This window comes from Sugiyamaella lignohabitans, chromosome A (assembly GCF_001640025.1).
Source record: "Sugiyamaella lignohabitans strain CBS 10342 chromosome A, complete sequence".
Taxonomy (NCBI): Eukaryota; Fungi; Ascomycota; class Dipodascomycetes; order Dipodascales; family Trichomonascaceae; genus Sugiyamaella; species Sugiyamaella lignohabitans.
In genome coordinates, this window is record NC_031672.1 from 5,494,226 (window position 1) to 5,512,132 (window position 17,907).

Genomic DNA, 17,907 nt, shown 5'->3' on the forward strand with positions numbered 1-17,907 from the left:
CTTTGAAGACTGTAAAACTTCTTTGGGAAGAAAAGGCCCTGTTGCGATGTGACTTCGTGTGTAACGTCTTACTCCTAGAATTAAGAAGCCAAGTATAATTTAAAATCCTAAACGTGTCTTGCTAAGAAACTTACCGTCAGGATTTCCCTTCAAATCCGAATCGTTTCGTTGGCCCATTGAGGGTGACCTTTCTCCAAGACCATTCATTCGGTCATTGGTATTTGGCGTCGAGGTACGTGATCCGTTCGATCTACCGAATTCGGCTTCACGGTTAAACGAACGAGCTGATTCTACCAAATTGTGCTTGACCAAATAATCATAGATATAGAGATTTAATAATTCCTTGTCATTAGCCTTAGGAAGCTGTCCATTACCAGCCATTGGTGTAGTACCATAGGGGCCCATAACTCCGTGATGGGGTTGTGAAGGACCGTGTGGGGCTTGTTGAGTCTCTATATTCATGCTGGCAATTCGACAAGGTCAGTCAACCAGTATATAACCGGTGTCCGAAGGAGATTTCCTCTTTTTAGATAGTATTAGTTAATTTTTTTTTCCTTTGATAGTTTCTGGCTGTCACGCAGAGAAAATGTTCGTGAGCCTAAACCAATAAAATATAAAGTCAGCAGTGAAACGAAATACAAATGTTTAATGTCAAGAGTGTCGAGAATACGAATAGTTTTTACGAGGAAAGGGAACAGTTAACTTTTTAATCACCTCCTCTCACAAGCCAGTAACTTAAGATCTAGTAAGTATCTCTTGGAAAACTAGTCCTAGTCCTCACTTCGAAATCTATTTGAATACTATAGCCTGACTGTTGAATTCTTTGTTGTCTTTATGCTACAGTCGCCCTTTATAACACAGAACACACCCTCCTATTCCAGTAGCTGGCTCAGTCCAACTGTTGACCGATTCCGGTTTTTTCTACTTCAAAACTAGCAGCCTGTCTTGAAAGCAAAAAATAATCAAAGCCCGCGATCAGTAACCCGCAGGAATACACCAAACTCAAAAAACCTGCGATTTCAGAAGTACTGAAATATCTGCTTCAGTTCGCAACTCAAAAGTGGTGGTCCAGTCGGTCTCTCGTGTTTAAAGTAATGTTAACCCGTTCAAGCTGCACCAGCTGCGGATGCGGTCTCCAAACCGGGCTAGGGGACAGGCAGGTTTGGTGGGAGTTGGCAGTGGTGGTTGGGCTATGATGCATTTTGTTCTGGCTGGGCTGCTGCCGCGCAGCCGCTGCTGTTGCTCTTTCCCTTGAGAGAAGTGGGGCTACTCGCTACCGAACAGACTCGAAGTAGTTGGCTCGTGTACTTTAGACAGGACAGACCTGAGACATCTGAGGGCCGTGGCTGCTTCTTCATTATATAACTCTATACCTCTATCAGTCTATCTATATAAGTTAACCAAATAGCATGGATTAGGCATCTTGGACAAGCTTTTTTGATTATAAAAGGGATCACCGGCTTGAGCCCGATGTCATTATGAATTTGGCCCTGCTGGCTAGGCGTGCTGGCTTTCGGTCTGAACGATCAACTGTTTGGCGGCCCTGAAATTTAGAAGCCTTCCTCTCCCCGCCGGTCCCCTCATCTCCTGGACCTCAATTTACTCTTTGAACATGAGTCCGGGTAAGTGCAGAAACGCACGTCACCCTGAGCCCTGCATCTGTTAACGCCGGGTGAGGTACCCTTAGTTGAACGTGCTTGCATTTTTCCGTCCCGCTGAAAAACATAAAACCGGTGAAACTTTCATTCATTTATCTACAATATACCCGGCTTACTCGGTGAGAGCACAAGTCCGGTCTCATTATTAATAGGATGTGGGTGCTTATCATACATATCACAGAGTAAACTTCGGGGTAAGATATCAAACCAGTTTTGTCTTGCGAGCAAAGAACAGGGGTGAGGGTTGGGGAACTTGGTGCCCTGCCTGCCGATATCGGAGACAGCCTGAACTTTGTCAACCTTAGTGATTCCACTAAAAAAGACACCCTCAGAATTTGGAATTGGCCCATCAAACTTTAATAGCGAAGATATCCAAGAACATGTTGACCTGAGCGTAGAAATATTTAGCTATATCTATAGGTGAATCTAGATTGAAGTATGATAAAATCTGAGCGTTTTTTCAATTGTAGTGGTAACTGTGCACCAAAGCTTATCTCACTGCAATCTTCGGTCTAACCGAAAAGGGCCTTTGTTGGTGTAGGTCAAAGATGCGGGGGAATCAATCAGCCCTGCGAAACAAATATAGAGTGTTCCACTACCACTTTTATTATCCCGGTCTTTTGTCTCGATCTTGGATCACCAACAGATTATTGTCGGTACTGTCATACCTATAATAGTCAGTGAGATCAAGTTCGCTCTTCCTCGCTATTCCTGTTTCCTGAATGTTAGTAGCCGGCGGGCCTTGGCGTACTCAGATAGTGTTGATGTTGGCACATGTCAGCTGGACGAGATCTTTCGAACTCAAAGAGACGGAAACTGATTCTGACACCGTTAACCAAAATGTATAAACAAATCTCGAATTGTGTCATAGATTGCCTGCCGAGTCGAAGAACGAGATGATCCACCGTTCATTCTACAAGTCAAGGAAGCTACAGGTCAAACAAAGAGAGTCTAACCCGATAATCACTGCCACCATGACCTCGTGCCTAGAGAAAATTATATAGAATAAGCCGGAGAGTAAAATATATGGTATTTTCCAACACCCGTCGCGGTTGAATGTACTAAACGGCTTATCATGCATGTGCATTGTGATCGACGCCATACGAAGGAGGTTTGGCGAAGGGGCTACGAGCTCCGGTCCCATGATTGAAAAACAAAGATCGCATATTGAGTAGTCTTAACTGGAACGATAAGTAAAGGAACCAATTCGGTCTGTACAAGTTATACATAGGTATTTGAGGGCTGATCATGGTATGATCGGATACAAAAAATGTTTCAGCCCCAGTGCCCAGCGGCGTTAAGACATGCACACCACGGTGTCAAATTTTGTTGGCTACCCCACCTGCTGTATAGGGCTGGGTCTATTTTAACTCACCGCGCATTGTGACATCCGCCTATCGTTTGCGTCTGTCTATCTTCGTATAAATAAGCAGCTTGACCATTAAAATAGCCAACTTTGGTCTGACTGTTCATGCTATGAATTGTAGAAGAGACAAACTGTAGAGAAACTATAACAAATGTATGTTCGATCTAAACAGACTGATTCATCAGCAGCTACATAACGAATCTAGTAATTAAAGATATGCCGAGGATGCCCACCGTTTGCGCATACCAGCTAGCTGGGCCCCCACGTAGGCGCTTTTCACAAGTAGAACAGGTGCCAATGGCAGTGAAATTGCGGAGGAAAAAAAAAGCAATGTGAGGCAGCTAGCCTTCTCTCGCCGGCCAAGTCGGTCATATCAGTTCCTCTCATTTGCCGATATTTTTTAAATGAGTTTTAATAACAAAATAAAAGATTCCTCACTTCGTCCCAAATCGCTGCCGTACTTTGGGAAATATCGATCACTGCACGCTCATCATCAGTTTTACGTTGGAAGGAACATCAACAGCTAGTACCGATCGTTCGTGCATTTTTAAGTTTGATTTGTTAGGAATTTTCTGATAGAATCTCTTTTTTTTTACGGCTACTATTGGACTGGTATATTTCCATTGGAAATTCCTCGCTACTTTACCATAAATTTCATCTTCGTTTGAAACCCCTAACCTCTGCTCTAATCGTGAAGTTAGAACACAATCTGATTGTAGCTGCTTGCATATATAAAACTACGGCACAGATCTGGGCTGCTGAAAAAGATAAAAAATCATTTACACCCGATCATTTTTAAAGTCCTGTTTGATTTATTTACTTTGTCGATACTGGTTTCGGTGTTGAAGTGGACACTAGGATTACAGAATATAAAGGCTAGAATCCAAGAAACAGTATTCTTACTCAGTAGGCTATTTACACTAGTAGTGTAGTATCTCGATATAATTGGTACCACTAGGAAACCCGAAAGGATGTCAGATCCGACTATTCGTAAGGAGAAAAAACCTCGCGGTATAAGAAAACCGCTGAGTTGTACCGAATGCAGACGACGTAAATTAAAATGTGACAGAAATCTCCCCTGCTCGACCTGTGTTCGACGGGGCCGGACTGCAAAATGCGGTTACAACAATGAGCCTGGTGACCGTCGAGAACAATCTAATTCCAGGCCAGGACATATCACCACTATCAATGGATCGCATCCTATAATTCAAGTTGGTGAGAATAGTAATGTCCAGCCTATTCCTAAAAGTAGGCTCAATGAACTGGAGACGCATGTTTTACAACTGGAAAGTTTGCTTCAAGAGGTACAATCATTTGATGAAAGTGGCTTATCAAATAGTATGCCAGCACCTCGACCTTTGCCTCATCATCAACACTCTACTGATAGCACTAGCAGCCATAGCACGGGAGAGACAAACCCTAGCGACACATTTTCACCGCCTGTCAATGGCCCCGTCTCCGTCAGTAGCACCTCGAGTATAGGGTCTGTTCCATCTACATCATCGTTTGAACGGCGGCCGAGCGAAGTTAGTCAGACGTCTGATCCGAGTCCGACAACCACAGGTAGCCTCGATAATGCCACCGGTGTCAATGGCTCGAATAGCAACCCTGTCAAACATAACAGTAACATCAACTCTTTACTACATCCCAGTCCTTCAAATATGACACCAGCATCAGTATCTTCCTCCTCGTCAGTATCCTCCAAGACTGCAGAAGACACACTCACTGCCATGGCTGGTATTCACATTCAAAGAGGACATGGCCACACCAAGAGAAAGGAAGGAAGTAATGGGGGTGAGATTATCTCGTCATCGACCTCGTTTACGATTCCATCGGTGCAGCTAACAGCATTAGTTGATCAAGTCAACTTATTAAAAAATGCGCTAATTTTAAATGGTGCGGGATCTAGTAACAGTACACCACAAGCTGACACTGTAAAATCTGAGGCTAATAACCCCAACCATTCTGGACCATCGTTTCCTCCCGTTTCAGGGCCTGCGACAAGCCCATGGTTTCACCCAGAAGCTCATGGGTTTCCATTTATGCAGCAAGGTGTAAGCCATAACCAGTCTCTTACCATTGAGAGTTTACTACCACGAATCCCTCCCATTCCAATCTGTGACTATCTAGTCCAAGAATATCTCATGGTGTGTTCCAATGTGTTTCATGTAATGTACAGCCCATATATCGAGGAACGATATCAAACATTCCGCAATTACCTCGAGACAAGGAACGATCCTACACCCAGCTTACCTATCTTAGCATTGATGTTTGCTATTTTTGATTCTGCTGTGGCATATCTCGGTGACGATGACAGAAGATTAATGGAGCTCAGCAAGAAATATGACTTCTTTGCGGATCAGCCATTGTACGCAATGTCCGGATTATTCAGATCCGCGGCATTAGAGTGCCTTGTAGCAGATAACTTTCTTCTCAAGCACAATATCCTCACTGTTCAAACTCTTTTAGTTATTCTTGATACATCACTGCACAAAGATGCTGATGATGGTCCATGTTTCCCAATATTTGGACTGATTATTAGTATGGCACTGACATTGGGATGCAATACAGACTTGGAAGAAGGGTCCCCATATGCCAAGGGTGGTCTAAGTGTGATAGAGCGAGAAGAACGACATCGCTGCTGGGCAGGAATTTTGTTGATTGATAATCTGCTGACATGCCTGTTTGGACGACCCTCAATGGCTGTCAGTTTGTCTAGTCCTGGTTGTTTACCGATGAATACAAATGACTTCTACCTCAAAATGGGTAATTATGAACCAGTGATTAACAACTCAGAAATCACTCACATGACCTTCATTCTTTCAAAGGTGAAGATTAGTAGCGTCTTCGCAGATGTCTATGCCCGAATGAGGCATAAACGACCCTTCACATACGAAGAGGTGCTAGGTATTGATCAGGTTTGTAGGGCCAAAAAAGAACAGTGGGACATGCCGTACAAGTCCAACCGGGGGTATACGCAACTTTCAGAAGTCAAGTATGATATTCTACATAATCTACTGGATCAAAACTTGTTACTACTTCACCGACCATTTTTTAATATTCACGAAGAGTCAAGACTAAAATGTATCAAATCGGCTACTAACATTGTACACCGTCTCAAAAGATTCTGTGACGACCCACTTTACCTTCCGTTCAATATTTATACTCGAGGTTTGGGATTGTTCTATTGCTTCCATACTTCGGTGGTGCTGGCACTTGCTGTCGCTCAGGAAATTGTTGCTCATCGAGACCCTTTCAAGATCTTCGAGGATTTCGACCTTGGTTTATCCATTATTCGGCGACAAATTCCCTATAGTAAAGTCGCTGAGCGCTCGTGCACGGTGCTCACCAGATTCAGGTAAGTTGAAAAACAAACATGGGTAGGTCAGGTAGCCTAGATTGCTATTTGCTAACATTGTATAGGGAAACTTTAGAACAGCTAGCCAATTCACAGAAGCCTGCTGCTGAGCCAAAGGTTGGAACCCCAGTAACTTTTGAAAATGGCGCCTCTGATGTGTTAGACTCAATTCTAAGCTCTTCGGTTGCTTTTGACTCTTCACAATGGATTGGTCCAAGTGATATTAACTGGGATGAATGGGAATCACTGACCTCAATCGTTATTTCAGCTGGTCCTTAAATGATGTAGATGATCTTTTGCTTCTAGTTTTATCATACCGATGCATTTTTGATGATTTTTGGTGACGGAACCGGTGCTGTATTGACTGCTCCTCGTACTCTCTTTGTGCCAATAAAGATACGTTCATCTGAACTAGTGGATCTAATATATCTTTACGCAGACTGTCGCTGGCAAGTGTATTTTCTGTAGTATGAATGGTTTTGGTTTTGGTATACCACGGTCTGCCTAAAATGGATGTTAATATTTATGACTTATTTAGCTTATGATTCAATTCATGTACATACTTCGTGATTTGTCTACTAGGGGAATGGCAATTGAATCGTCTTTGTTGAATGCACTGCTAGATTCACCATTCGGTACCAGTGTTGAAGAAGTACGATCCACCGTTTCTGTGAGACCTTCTCCATTCACTTTTCCGTCTAGCTCGCTTTGAGCAGCACGGCGAATGCGTCGCAGACGTTCCTTCCTATCATAATGCTCCTGCCTGAATTTCTTTTCGTCGTGTTTCTCCTTTGCAATTTTCTCATCGCGACGAACTCTCTCTATATTCTTGGTATTATAGACATTGTACGATTTGTGCTTCAACAGGTTTAAGGGCATATCCACGTTCGACGCCTGCCTAATATACAAGCTTGTTCTAGCAGGTTCAATGGTTTCGATATTTAATTTAACTCGCTTATAAGCATAGTGTGTCATGACGCAACCGCAGATCTAAAGTAACTGTATACAACCTTCAAGTATTTTAAAAGCATTGCTATCGATTAACTGCACAGCTCGTCTTGAGTAGATAAGTTAGATTAGTATCAAGAAATATCATTGGAAATGGGAAAAACAAGAGGTGGCTCAGAAAACTCCAAAAAGGTATGTTAGTCGTTTCTGTCTCAAGGTGCGGTGGCTTAGTTGCGTTTGCATTTACTAACGGGAATTAGGCTCAGGGAAACTCTCGTAAGGCCGAAGCGGCCGACCGTAAAAGAGCTGAGGAAGAAGCTAGACTAGCTGCTGCTGAAGATGCTGAATGGTCTGTTGGTGCGAAAGGATCAAACAATAAGAAGGAAAGTGAAGCGGCTAAGAAAGCTGAGGCGGCTCGCAAGAAGGCAGAAAGAGATGCTATGCTCAAGGAAGAAGAAGATGCATTGCCCAGCAAGTCTGTTAAATCAAAGCAAAGAGGCCAGGAGAAGGTGGCTGCTCGTAGACAGGGCAATCTTGATGAGTTCTTAAACTCAACTTCAAATAAGGCCTCAACATTGAGTGCTAGTGGAATCGATGATGCCATTGACGCATTGGAGATTTCAACTGGCAGCGGTAGTAACAAAAAGATTGAAAGACATCCTGAGAGGAGATTCAAGGCGGCATTTGCTGCTTACGAGGAACGACGTCTTCCTGAAATCAAGGATGAGCATCCGGGTCTTCGCCTCAACCAATATAAGGAGCTCATTCGTAAGGAATTCGAAAAGAGCGATGAAAATCCTTTCAATCAAGCTACTGTCAGCTACAATGCCACCCAAGAGGATGTCCACAGTAAGAAACAAGCTCTTAAGAAGGCTGCTGAGTCCAGGTTGGAGGAAAGATAAGGAAATGTTTATACGAACGATACGAAGATACACGAGACGTTATGAAACCAGCACTAGGCTTTCCAGATATCTCAGAACAATCGTTCTGGAAAATGAAATTTGGAATTAATCTATATATTTATAGAGTAGACTGAACTTTTTTTTATATTTGTAACTGTAGCAACCTTGACCAACAACCGGAATCACTTTCTTCTAAGTGGATTCAACCAGGTGGGCTCTCCGGACAGGGACCCCCTGGAAGTGCCAGTCATAGTAAAATTAGAAATATGACAAATGCTAATAAATTATAGAACAAAAAATAACTAGACTACTAACTGTTCTTAATGACACCGTTATTGTAAACATTTCTGACAACGTAGTTGGCTTGTTTGGTATCGGTACTGTCGGCACTGCTTCTTGGGCGTACCGCATCTCTGGGAGTCGACGTCACGGTGATGAGGCCGTTCATTGAAGAGGTTTGAATTTGCTGTTGGCGTTTGCTGGCCGTTTCCTGGATTAACAGTTCTAACAATCGTCGTGTGTACACATCATCAACGTCGAGATCTTGACAGAACTCCTCATAACTATAATCAGCATCAAAGATTTCACTAGTTGGATCTGCTTCAGCAATCATTTGCTTCAATGACTGCAGCTTCTCTAATAGAATCGTGTCTGAATCACGACGTCCGGCCTCGTCCTCAGACTCTGCTTTCACTGTAGAATTGCTAGTCGTGTCGCTCATAATAGAAGGCATATCTTGAAACTGCTAAACGAAAAGGGCCAAAGAACAAAAATGTTTTTCTTCTTTGTATGAGAAGCCTGAGTATACTTGTTAATCGAGGGTGTGATAAAATATGAAGTTTTGTTGTTTACAGATAAGAAATAGAAACTTTCTGGATAAGAATAATGAATCAAAAATTAAATTAATTTAGATGATATTCCTTGCTGACCGAGGTCGTATAACGGGTGCTTTCTACAGCATACCTTGAGCGATTTTCTGACCCTGAAAATGCTAATAGTATAGATCGAAAAAAAAAGTTATGGAGATATAGTACTGAGGGATTTTCGAAACTCAGGGTTCTAAATTCAATTTTTGCGTATCAGTACTTAAAGTTGAAACCCCCAGATATATATATGCATCTCTTGATCTTGACTGAGTAAGCTGATACCACTGGTTGGCTAAACGGGTATCTCCTCACAAAGATACGTATCTTGGTTCCAGGCACGTCTATCAAAAATAGTCCCGGACCATTATCTGCAAGGCCCCATTATCGTTAGATCGGCTTATCACCACTGATAAGAGAAAGCACGCTTTTTATTGGCAGATTTCATGCTTCCGTAAATAGCAGTGTTCATGTGGATCTCTGCATGTACATAGCCAGCACCTTAAACTCAACTAGTGTTTAGTAGGTGATGTGTGTTGGTATTTAGATCTAAGGTCATGGTTCCAAGTGGTATTTTAAGAGTTAGTTTTCGCTTGAGTAATATGACAGACATTACCTTGTCATCCTTAGAGCCCATATCCTATAATGCGAGTTGCCCACACAAAGCCCGGGATATAAAACCTATATTGCCAGTATAAATAGATAGCGTAGAGCAGCTGAAGAAGTCGAATATAGAAATCATTTGAAGCTATACAAAGACATCATCATCAGAATCACTGTCATCAGGGTCGTTATTCTAAAAAGCGTGTTAGAGGTAACATTTGAGAATGATAAGGTGAAACACAACTACTTACAGCTGCTGCTGCCATCCTAGAACTGGCTCGCTGCGACGGTCTTTCAGCCTGTATTGGTGTTGGTTTTCTGACTTGTGGCGGTCGGGAAATAACCTGATTACTAGTGGTGCTGGATTTCGGCGCTTGTCGCCTTGCTGCTGAGAGACCAGGACGAGCTCTGGTACTACGACCCGTCGTCCTACGCGGCGGTGGCGTTGGCGCTGGCTCATCGTAATCGGAAATTATGACCTCAGGATCTTCTTCTTCTTCTTCTCCTTCTTCATCATCATCCTTGTCGTCATCTATGTCCAGTGGTTCGTCTGAATCCGAGACAACCCTTATGACTGGCTGTGAGGTAGGCTTCCGAGTTCGAGTCGATAGTCGACTAGTCTTCGGCAAAATATTTCCTTCATCAAGGTCATCATCATTTTCATCATCCTCGTAGTTTGTTGACACCTTTGTACGGGTATTCCTTCCTCTCCCAGTCGTTTTTACTGGCACGGCCCTTTGTCTTTGTGTAGATTCGGTGGCAAGATCAGTTTTTGCCTTGGATCCTGTTCGAAGTGACTCTGGTTCCAGGCTGTCTGATGAATGGTACCTTGCGGTACTCGAAGGGGTTTGCTCATCTGCAATCTCTTTTAAGCTTTCTTGAGTATTAATTTTGGTCTTTTCAAGGGCAGCTATGATCGATTGAACATCCTCGACGCCCATTCCAACAAGCACTTTGGACTGAACTTCCAAAGATTTCTCGAAAAATTGTTTTATTGCTGCCTTATCTTCTTTGGTGACGAGATTATTTATTGCAGTTGACAGCGCTCTGCCATGTAAAAGGCTCATCTCATCTGTTTTAAGAAACTCCTCTATCAACTCTTCCACTTGAATCATTTCAAGCCCATTTTCGTCTTTAGTTTTGTTAATAGTAATATCTGTTCTTGAAATATTTTGTCCCTTTCCATTGCTGCTAGAAACTTTACGTCGAAAGTAATGGATTACGTCATCAACATTGGCAACTTGACCGACAAATCTATTGGAAAATCTTGTTGGGTTCTCAACTTGATAATCACCTGAATATTCAACTTTGAGCCGGATCAGTGGCAAGGGACATCCAGTTTTATCTTCTCCATTGTTATCAAAACCTGGAGTTCTATTAACTTCTTCCCACTCGTTTACTGCTCGTTGGATCAGGTCTTTGACCCTTTTCTCGAGCCATCTAGTGACCTGTGTCCTATTATCAACTCCAGGCTTAATAGGGCTCCGAGAAAGTTCAACCGTTTCAATCGCAAAGGGCCTCACTGTCTTCAGTCTAATATTCTCCATGGTAAACGTTTTCCCTGTGACTGACATAATAGCTACATGCTTAGGCACCGCTTCACCTTCAATCAAACTGGTAGCTACTGAACTTCCTGGCTGAATAACGCTGAAACCTTTACGCACATTTATCTTGGGGTCAATGAGACACTCATGCTCATGGCCCCAAACTACTGCATCAATGTAATCTGGAATATACTCCTCTGGAAAGACACCCCGCTTGGTGTGAGCATGGTGGTTTTGGTGGACTGCAAGAAGATTGAAAAACTCATTTGTTTGGACACTTGGTCTCAAAAATTTTGCTCTTCCATGCTTGAAAGTATGCTTCATCCTTTCATCTCGCAAATTGGATATACCGTATAACGCCAGCTTAGTGTTCCCCTTTCTGAACATTACTGGCTTGACCTCTATGTTCCGACTGTCAGTCACTCTTCCATAATAGTTTAAGAATCCAGTAGCCGACAAAACATCCATAGCTGATAAGGAGCCGGCCTATTTAGTTAGTCTACTATACTGACTTGAGTTACGACGAATCGTTTGCTCTTGCCACATTGCCCGAGGTCCGTACAAAGTTGTAACAAATCTACAAGCTTAAGCAGGATAAGGATTCTCTGGTAGATAAACTTACACCTCCGGAATCATCGTGATTCCCGCTTATGGCAAACATTGGTATAGCCACATTGAGGTCCTGTGATTCATAGTTTATGTAATCATGTCTAAACCGTTAGCCAGCTAAGAGCTTCGAGAAAAGGGCCAAAATCACAAAACCAGCCTTGTTTTCTCCACTTACTCTTCGACAAGTGACAATTGTCCATGTTGTAAAACCTCCAGCTCGCACTCCTTAGACCCTAAGCAATTGGATCGTAGAGCTGTGATGACATCAAAATACGACTTTCGAGATGGACTGTTAATGTGGAAGAGGTCTCCAGCGTGAACTATCATATCAACACCTCGATCTTTGGCTATTTCCATAATCTCCCGGAAAGTTGTTGAGGCATCATTTCCCCGAATCGGGTCTTCTTCCTTGTATCCTACATGATTATCAGTTGTGATCAGAATGCGAATAGTATCTGCGTCTGAAAGGTCAGTATGTTCTGTTTGGTAATTGGTCGGTACAAGAGACTGCCTCTTTACCCTAATTTACAGTTCTGTCTATGCTTACAGTCATCTTCCTCATTAAAAGGCATTTTAAATGATGAGTCCTCGCCGCAGAAACTCAAAGAGCTGCGAATATATTGAATCAGACCCCAGGTTTTAGTCTAAATACCGTTGGTAGCGCGAACATGATCCGCGCTAATGAACCCCAGTCACGTGATTTCTGAGACTATTTTATATTAACCCATCCTAATAAGATATCCACAATAAAAGTAACCTATACTACACAGTAATCCAGAGATATCTGCAACATAGCAGCCTATTCTTGGCTATATAGTGAGTTGTTTCGCATCATATTGAAACCTCCATTCGATAGTTCTACCAGGCAATAAGCGTCTTATTTTGCTGCAAGCCCTCAACCATAATGGTAGCTCACACTACCCCTCGTTAACTAATCTAATTTCCCCACTGTCGAACTGCTCAATTTCCAAGTTTAACGGCGGATAAACAATAAACAGCAAATTAACAAATTTGATACATATCAGCATTTTTCTTGTTTTGTAGCATATCGTGACATTTGAACCGAGATCAATTTCGGGGCCACATCCTACCTGTCCTTAGCCCATCGCTAGACTCACCATCCAACAAATGGAAACCATCCCATCGTATCAGAAAGAAATGAGGCTTTTTATACCAGATGTATTGACTATTGTATTTCTGGCTGTACTATACGTTGCAATGGAATTCACAGCGCCATTTCATCGTTTGTTTTTCTTAAACGACAATTCAATCAAGTTCCCTCACACCGAGCATGAGCGGGTACCAAATATGACTTGCATACTGCTGACTATAGTGGGACCGGCGCTAGCCATAGCATTTTTACCTACCATACTTCCGAGAAGACGAAACTACAATAGCAGTAATCAAGTTAGGTTCATTTACGTATCTCTCCTTGGTCTCTGTTTAGCTTTCACTGCCAATGGCTTCATTACCAATGCTTCAAAAGTATGGCTCGGTCGCATGAGACCAGATTTTTTGGCCAGATGTATCCCCAAGCCCGGGACGCCTACTGATATCCCTGTTGGAATTGAGGTGTGCACAAACACAAATCTTCATGTCATTAATGAAGGTTTTAAAAGTACTCCTTCTGGTCACTCATCAACTAGTTTTGCTGGCCTCCTTTACTTAAGTCTTTGGATAAGCGGCCAATTAAGCTCTTTCCGAACAGGATCGGATTCCTATAAATCGTTATTTTCTTTGAGGTAAGTGCGATTTTTTTGCTGAAAGTCTAGTTCATACTAACCGATTAGTCCGCTGCTCTTGGCCTTGTATATTGCTATTAGTCGGACAGCAGATTACCGACATCACTATTTCGACATTATTTCTGGATCTCTCTTGGGATCAGCCATCGGCTGGGCATGTTACGTAAGTGTTGAAAGAGTTGACTTGTTTGCGTAGAGAGCTCTGGGTACTAGACCCTGTAGACGCCCAGTATTTCCGTTATTGCGTTACTAACCGTAAATTTCAAGCGCAAATACTTCCCCCATGTTACTTCACCCAAGTCGTATGAACCTTATTCCCTCGGAATTGAACCTTCTTCTCAATCACAAGGATACTTGGGCACATATGAAAATGGATCGGAGAGCGCCTCTACATTGGTATAGTGCCTCGTACCTATAGGAATATATTATGTTATTGAAGAACTGGCATCATGGAATCTGGATACGGCATTATTCCTGGATTTTTGTTCTGATAGGACAAGGAAAGCTCTAACGAAGTGAGCCATTCGTTTATTTAGTGCTCATGATGATTTCCGGCAAGGGTGAAGACCCTGGACCCGTTCATGCACCATATATCAGACTTGATTCGCAGTAATATTTAGACAGAGAATATATGTTGTAGCCAGTCACCCAGTTTGAAATGCACTTGTATGTTTTGAAAGATAGAAGCTGAGAAAACTTGCTTTCTATTTAATATTCTGAAAATAGATTAGCAAAAGTTGGTAGCATTAGGATAGTTAATGTCTTCATACTAAACATTTGAGCTGCTCAAGTTGTAGTGCATGAACGGCTGAGAATAGCCCTCCAATCACGAACATGAAATTTGCAACTTCACGCTGCATATGATATTGTCTATAGCTTTATCGTCAACTACACAGTACCATACACAGACAATAAAAATGGCTCAGCCACAGATTAAAGACCCATGGGCACGTCGGTAAGTTTTACATTTCTAATTGCAGTGACATTCATGATGTTAGGATCGGGGTTTGCAGACTTGGGTAGGATGCGCAAAGTAGCCATCCGTGGACGAACCAGAACCTACTCGTAGTATAGCTCGACTACTATTAGAATAGAAAAGACATAATACGCCTGTTCATTTTGATATATTGCCGAATATCTAGAGGACGTGGAATTATTGATTCAAAAAATTGAGCTGTTTATCTTGAACTTGATCGCTAACGCTATATCAGTGAGGCTTGGAGATACCAAGGACCATTCACTCGTTACAACAGATTCAAAGGCATATTCCCAGGATTTGGGATCGGTTTAGGTGCATTTGCTCTCTTCAACATTTACGAATATGTTACTGCTCCAAAGGACGCTCATCACTAAACTGTTTATATATTGCAATTAATTTATGATCATAAAATCTGGGTTAGTTTTAACCATTGATTATCATTTTGTGACCGCTTGGCCCAGCCATCGGCAATCAGATGACTATCATGACGTTCCTCGGTCAGTTGTCAGAAGTACGACAGTTGTCCAGTTTCTAACAATTTCTAGGAACGTTAGATATAGATTAGACATGGGTGCAGATGCTTCTATGGGTCTTCAGGACCTGTAAGGGAAGTCCCTGCATAGACCCTTGCCCATTTTTCCTATCCAACCTGCTCCGTACAGGCATATGAGCTATAACTTAGAAGCTGTAAAAACCCCTTCAGATAGTGTTTATCTAAATTATCGCAAAGATACAAAGGACTCAAATATCATTTGGTCTTCTTAAATCAAGATATCGAGCATCTTGTAGAAAAAAGAACTGCCCCATATACGCATAGTATCCCAATAACCTCTGTCCTCTCCTCTTGCTACATATATATTGCCTAATAAGGAAATACGCAGTCATACACAATTTATCTCAGCCGTGCCAAAGTTGCCAAACAATTTTCGAGGTAAGATGGTGGTGAAGTGAGATTGCATAACAGTTTTGAAATTTGTATAGTGTAGTTCAACCACTAAATTCAACAAATTAAATAAAAATGGCTTCCCAAAAAGCTGGTGCTGCCGGTAACAAATTCCGCATGTCGGTATGTGTTTAATATGAAAGAAGTGAATGAGATTTCTAAGTTTGTTCAGAGGATTTAGGGTTGTTTTTGAAATTGGCGACAAGGAGAGGAGACGATTTGAAGAACTCAATATCCAGAAGATCCAGCAAACTCGATTTGTTAAGCAGTGATGAATTTAAATGGCTCTCACTCATCTTTTAATTTGACGATTAATAACCACGACTTTTGACGATTAATGACTATGAAGAGAGTACCGCCGTAATTTACTCGACAAATTAACTAAGACAATACCGATTATTTGAGATGCGAATAATAACATCATTTTTCCCTAAAGTCTCTGAGAATGTGGAATATCGCCTGTTGAATTTGATGACTTTTTATCCCGAACAAACTTATAAACTCTATCCCTTTAGCGATATTTTTTGTGGCCTATGCCCTTTACTAACAATATCAAGCTCGGTCTCCCCGTTGGTGCCGTCATCAACTGTTGCGACAACTCTGGTGCTAGAAACCTCTACATCATCTCCGTCAAGGGTGTTGGTGCTAGACTTAACCGTCTTCCTGCTGCTGGTGTCGGTGACATGGTTATGGCCACTGTCAAGAAGGGTAAGCCTGAGCTCCGTAAGAAGGTTATGCCTGCTATTGTTGTTCGTCAATCTAAGCCATGGAGAAGAAGAGATGGTGTCTATCTTTACTTTGAAGATAACGCCGGTGTCATTGTTAACCCTAAGGGTGAAATGAAGGGCTCTGCTATCACTGGACCCGTTGGTAAGGAATGTGCTGATTTGTGGCCAAGAATTGCTTCAAACTCCGGTGTTGTTGTTTAAATAAACTAATAAAAATTGAATTGATGAATTTATATATTTATATTCAAAAAAAAGTATTGTTTGATGCATGTCGGTACGGCTCCGGGTTGGACAAATACCATTCTTACAAGAACTGCCTAATATTCCTCCAAAAAATTTGTATAGTAAGGATAATAGACCCTTGAATAATGTTCTAAATTACACTCATTACAGAAAATCAGATATTAAGATAATAAATCTTGTTTAAAGTTCAGATATTAAGGCTCAAACTCCTAAACCTGACACTTACTTGCGCATTAGTGCAAAAATTTTAACAAAGATTGCTGTTGATTATCCCATTAGCCATTCTCTTTGTATAAGTTTCGTAATATATCACTTTCCTATGTAATACTAGAGGATTTTTGAGATTGGTGGCAGTATCTAATATAAATTTCTTTGGGAAGGTTAGGCTCCCATTGTCTGGTTAAACAAAATGAACATCTTCATAGCGACATGGCGCAATGGAAGCGCGCAGGGCTCATAACCCTGAGGTTCCAGGATCGAAACCTGGTGTCGCTAGAAAATTTTTTGACAACTTTGCATGAATTTCAATTGGCGGCCCAATAGGTTTTCGATAGTTTACTTCTCTTTTTCTAATAATCTTCCCACTCAATTAGTCAATTTTTTAGGAGTATTTCATAATCTCTTGGAATATTTTTCAAAGAGCAGAGAACTGCAACTTTCAATTGTCAGAAAGGGAGAGTCCAACTTCCCTGATCAACAACAGCATGAATAAGATACTTGAAAATATTGAAGACCAAAGTGAAGACCCATTTGCTAGCCTTTCCTCGGGTTATGTAGATATTCCTGAGGTAACAAATCTGGGGCTTTCTGATTTGACTTTTGACGGATTATTACACGAACCTTTGAAAGTGGTTGAAGATGGAGGAGCAGCTGGTTGCGGCGGTAAGCTATGGCCAGCTGGTGAACTATTGTCAAGATATATGATAAGAAGAGGGGTGGATGGATACAAAAATATTGTTGAACTTGGGAGTGGAACCGGTCTAGTGGGGTTAGTAACACTCTGTCTTGGTTTGATATAATGGATCTAACAACAACAGATTGGCCATTGGATTACATGAAACAAACAGATCAAAAAATAAAGATTTGAATATATGGATCACGGATCAGGAGTGAGTATTATAAAGAAGAGGAATGATCCCGATCTCTAACACAATCTCTAGGAATATGATGCCGCTGATGAAAGAGAACACAGAACTAAATGACTTAAGTGAAATAGTAAGACCAGCAGTTCTTAATTGGTGAGTTTCGCGAGTAAACTACTGCAAAAACGAGTGCTGTCCTAACTTCTTAGGGGTGAAGAGCTGCCTGATTATGCTAAAAGTGCTGATCTTGTGTTAGCAGCCGACTGTGTATATTTGGAAGCTGCATTTCCACTACTAGAGCGTACGCTGTTAGATCTCTCGGAAAATGGAACGCCTATT

General features: G+C 41.8%; 6 protein-coding genes and 1 non-coding gene across 7 annotated transcripts; 5 read left to right on the forward strand and 2 right to left on the reverse strand.

Moving 5' to 3' along the window:
- Positions 1–99: 99 nt before the first annotated feature.
- Positions 100–462, reverse strand: AWJ20_1815 (uncharacterized protein; the record flags this gene model as incomplete). The annotated part of the gene is made up of 1 exon (XM_018878723.1): positions 100–462. One exon carries the CDS (start codon positions 460–462, stop codon positions 100–102), a length of 363 nt encoding a protein of 120 aa, XP_018735997.1.
- Positions 463–3,995: 3,533 nt separating this feature from the next.
- On the forward strand, positions 3,996–6,386 carry AWJ20_1816 (uncharacterized protein; the record flags this gene model as incomplete). Its single annotated transcript, XM_018878724.1, has 1 exon — positions 3,996–6,386. The coding sequence occupies one exon, from the start codon at positions 3,996–3,998 to the stop codon at positions 6,384–6,386; it is 2,391 nt and encodes a 796-aa protein (XP_018735998.1).
- Positions 6,387–7,483: 1,097 nt separating this feature from the next.
- Positions 7,484–8,232, forward strand: AWJ20_1817 (uncharacterized protein; the record flags this gene model as incomplete). The annotated part of the gene is made up of 2 exons (XM_018878725.1): positions 7,484–7,522; positions 7,591–8,232. The coding sequence occupies 2 exons, from the start codon at positions 7,484–7,486 to the stop codon at positions 8,230–8,232; spliced, it is 681 nt and encodes a 226-aa protein (XP_018735999.1).
- A 1,654-nt stretch (positions 8,233–9,886) lies between these two features.
- MRE11 (MRX complex nuclease subunit) lies at positions 9,887–11,710 on the reverse strand (the record flags this gene model as incomplete). Its single annotated transcript, XM_018878726.1, has 1 exon — positions 9,887–11,710. One exon carries the CDS (start codon positions 11,708–11,710, stop codon positions 9,887–9,889), a length of 1,824 nt encoding a protein of 607 aa, XP_018736000.1.
- A 4,338-nt stretch (positions 11,711–16,048) lies between these two features.
- Positions 16,049–16,444, forward strand: RPL23B (ribosomal 60S subunit protein L23B; the record flags this gene model as incomplete). Its single annotated transcript, XM_018878727.1, has 1 exon — positions 16,049–16,444. One exon carries the CDS (start codon positions 16,049–16,051, stop codon positions 16,442–16,444), a length of 396 nt encoding a protein of 131 aa, XP_018736001.1.
- Positions 16,445–16,909: 465 nt separating this feature from the next.
- AWJ20_1820 lies at positions 16,910–16,981 on the forward strand (the record flags this gene model as incomplete). The annotated part of the gene is made up of 1 exon: positions 16,910–16,981. It is a non-coding gene; the product is annotated as a tRNA-Met (tRNA).
- Positions 16,982–17,190: 209 nt separating this feature from the next.
- Positions 17,191–17,505, forward strand: AWJ20_1821 (uncharacterized protein; the record flags this gene model as incomplete). The annotated part of the gene is made up of 1 exon (XM_018878729.1): positions 17,191–17,505. One exon carries the CDS (start codon positions 17,191–17,193, stop codon positions 17,503–17,505), a length of 315 nt encoding a protein of 104 aa, XP_018736002.1.
- Between the last annotated feature and the right edge of the window lie 402 nt (positions 17,506–17,907).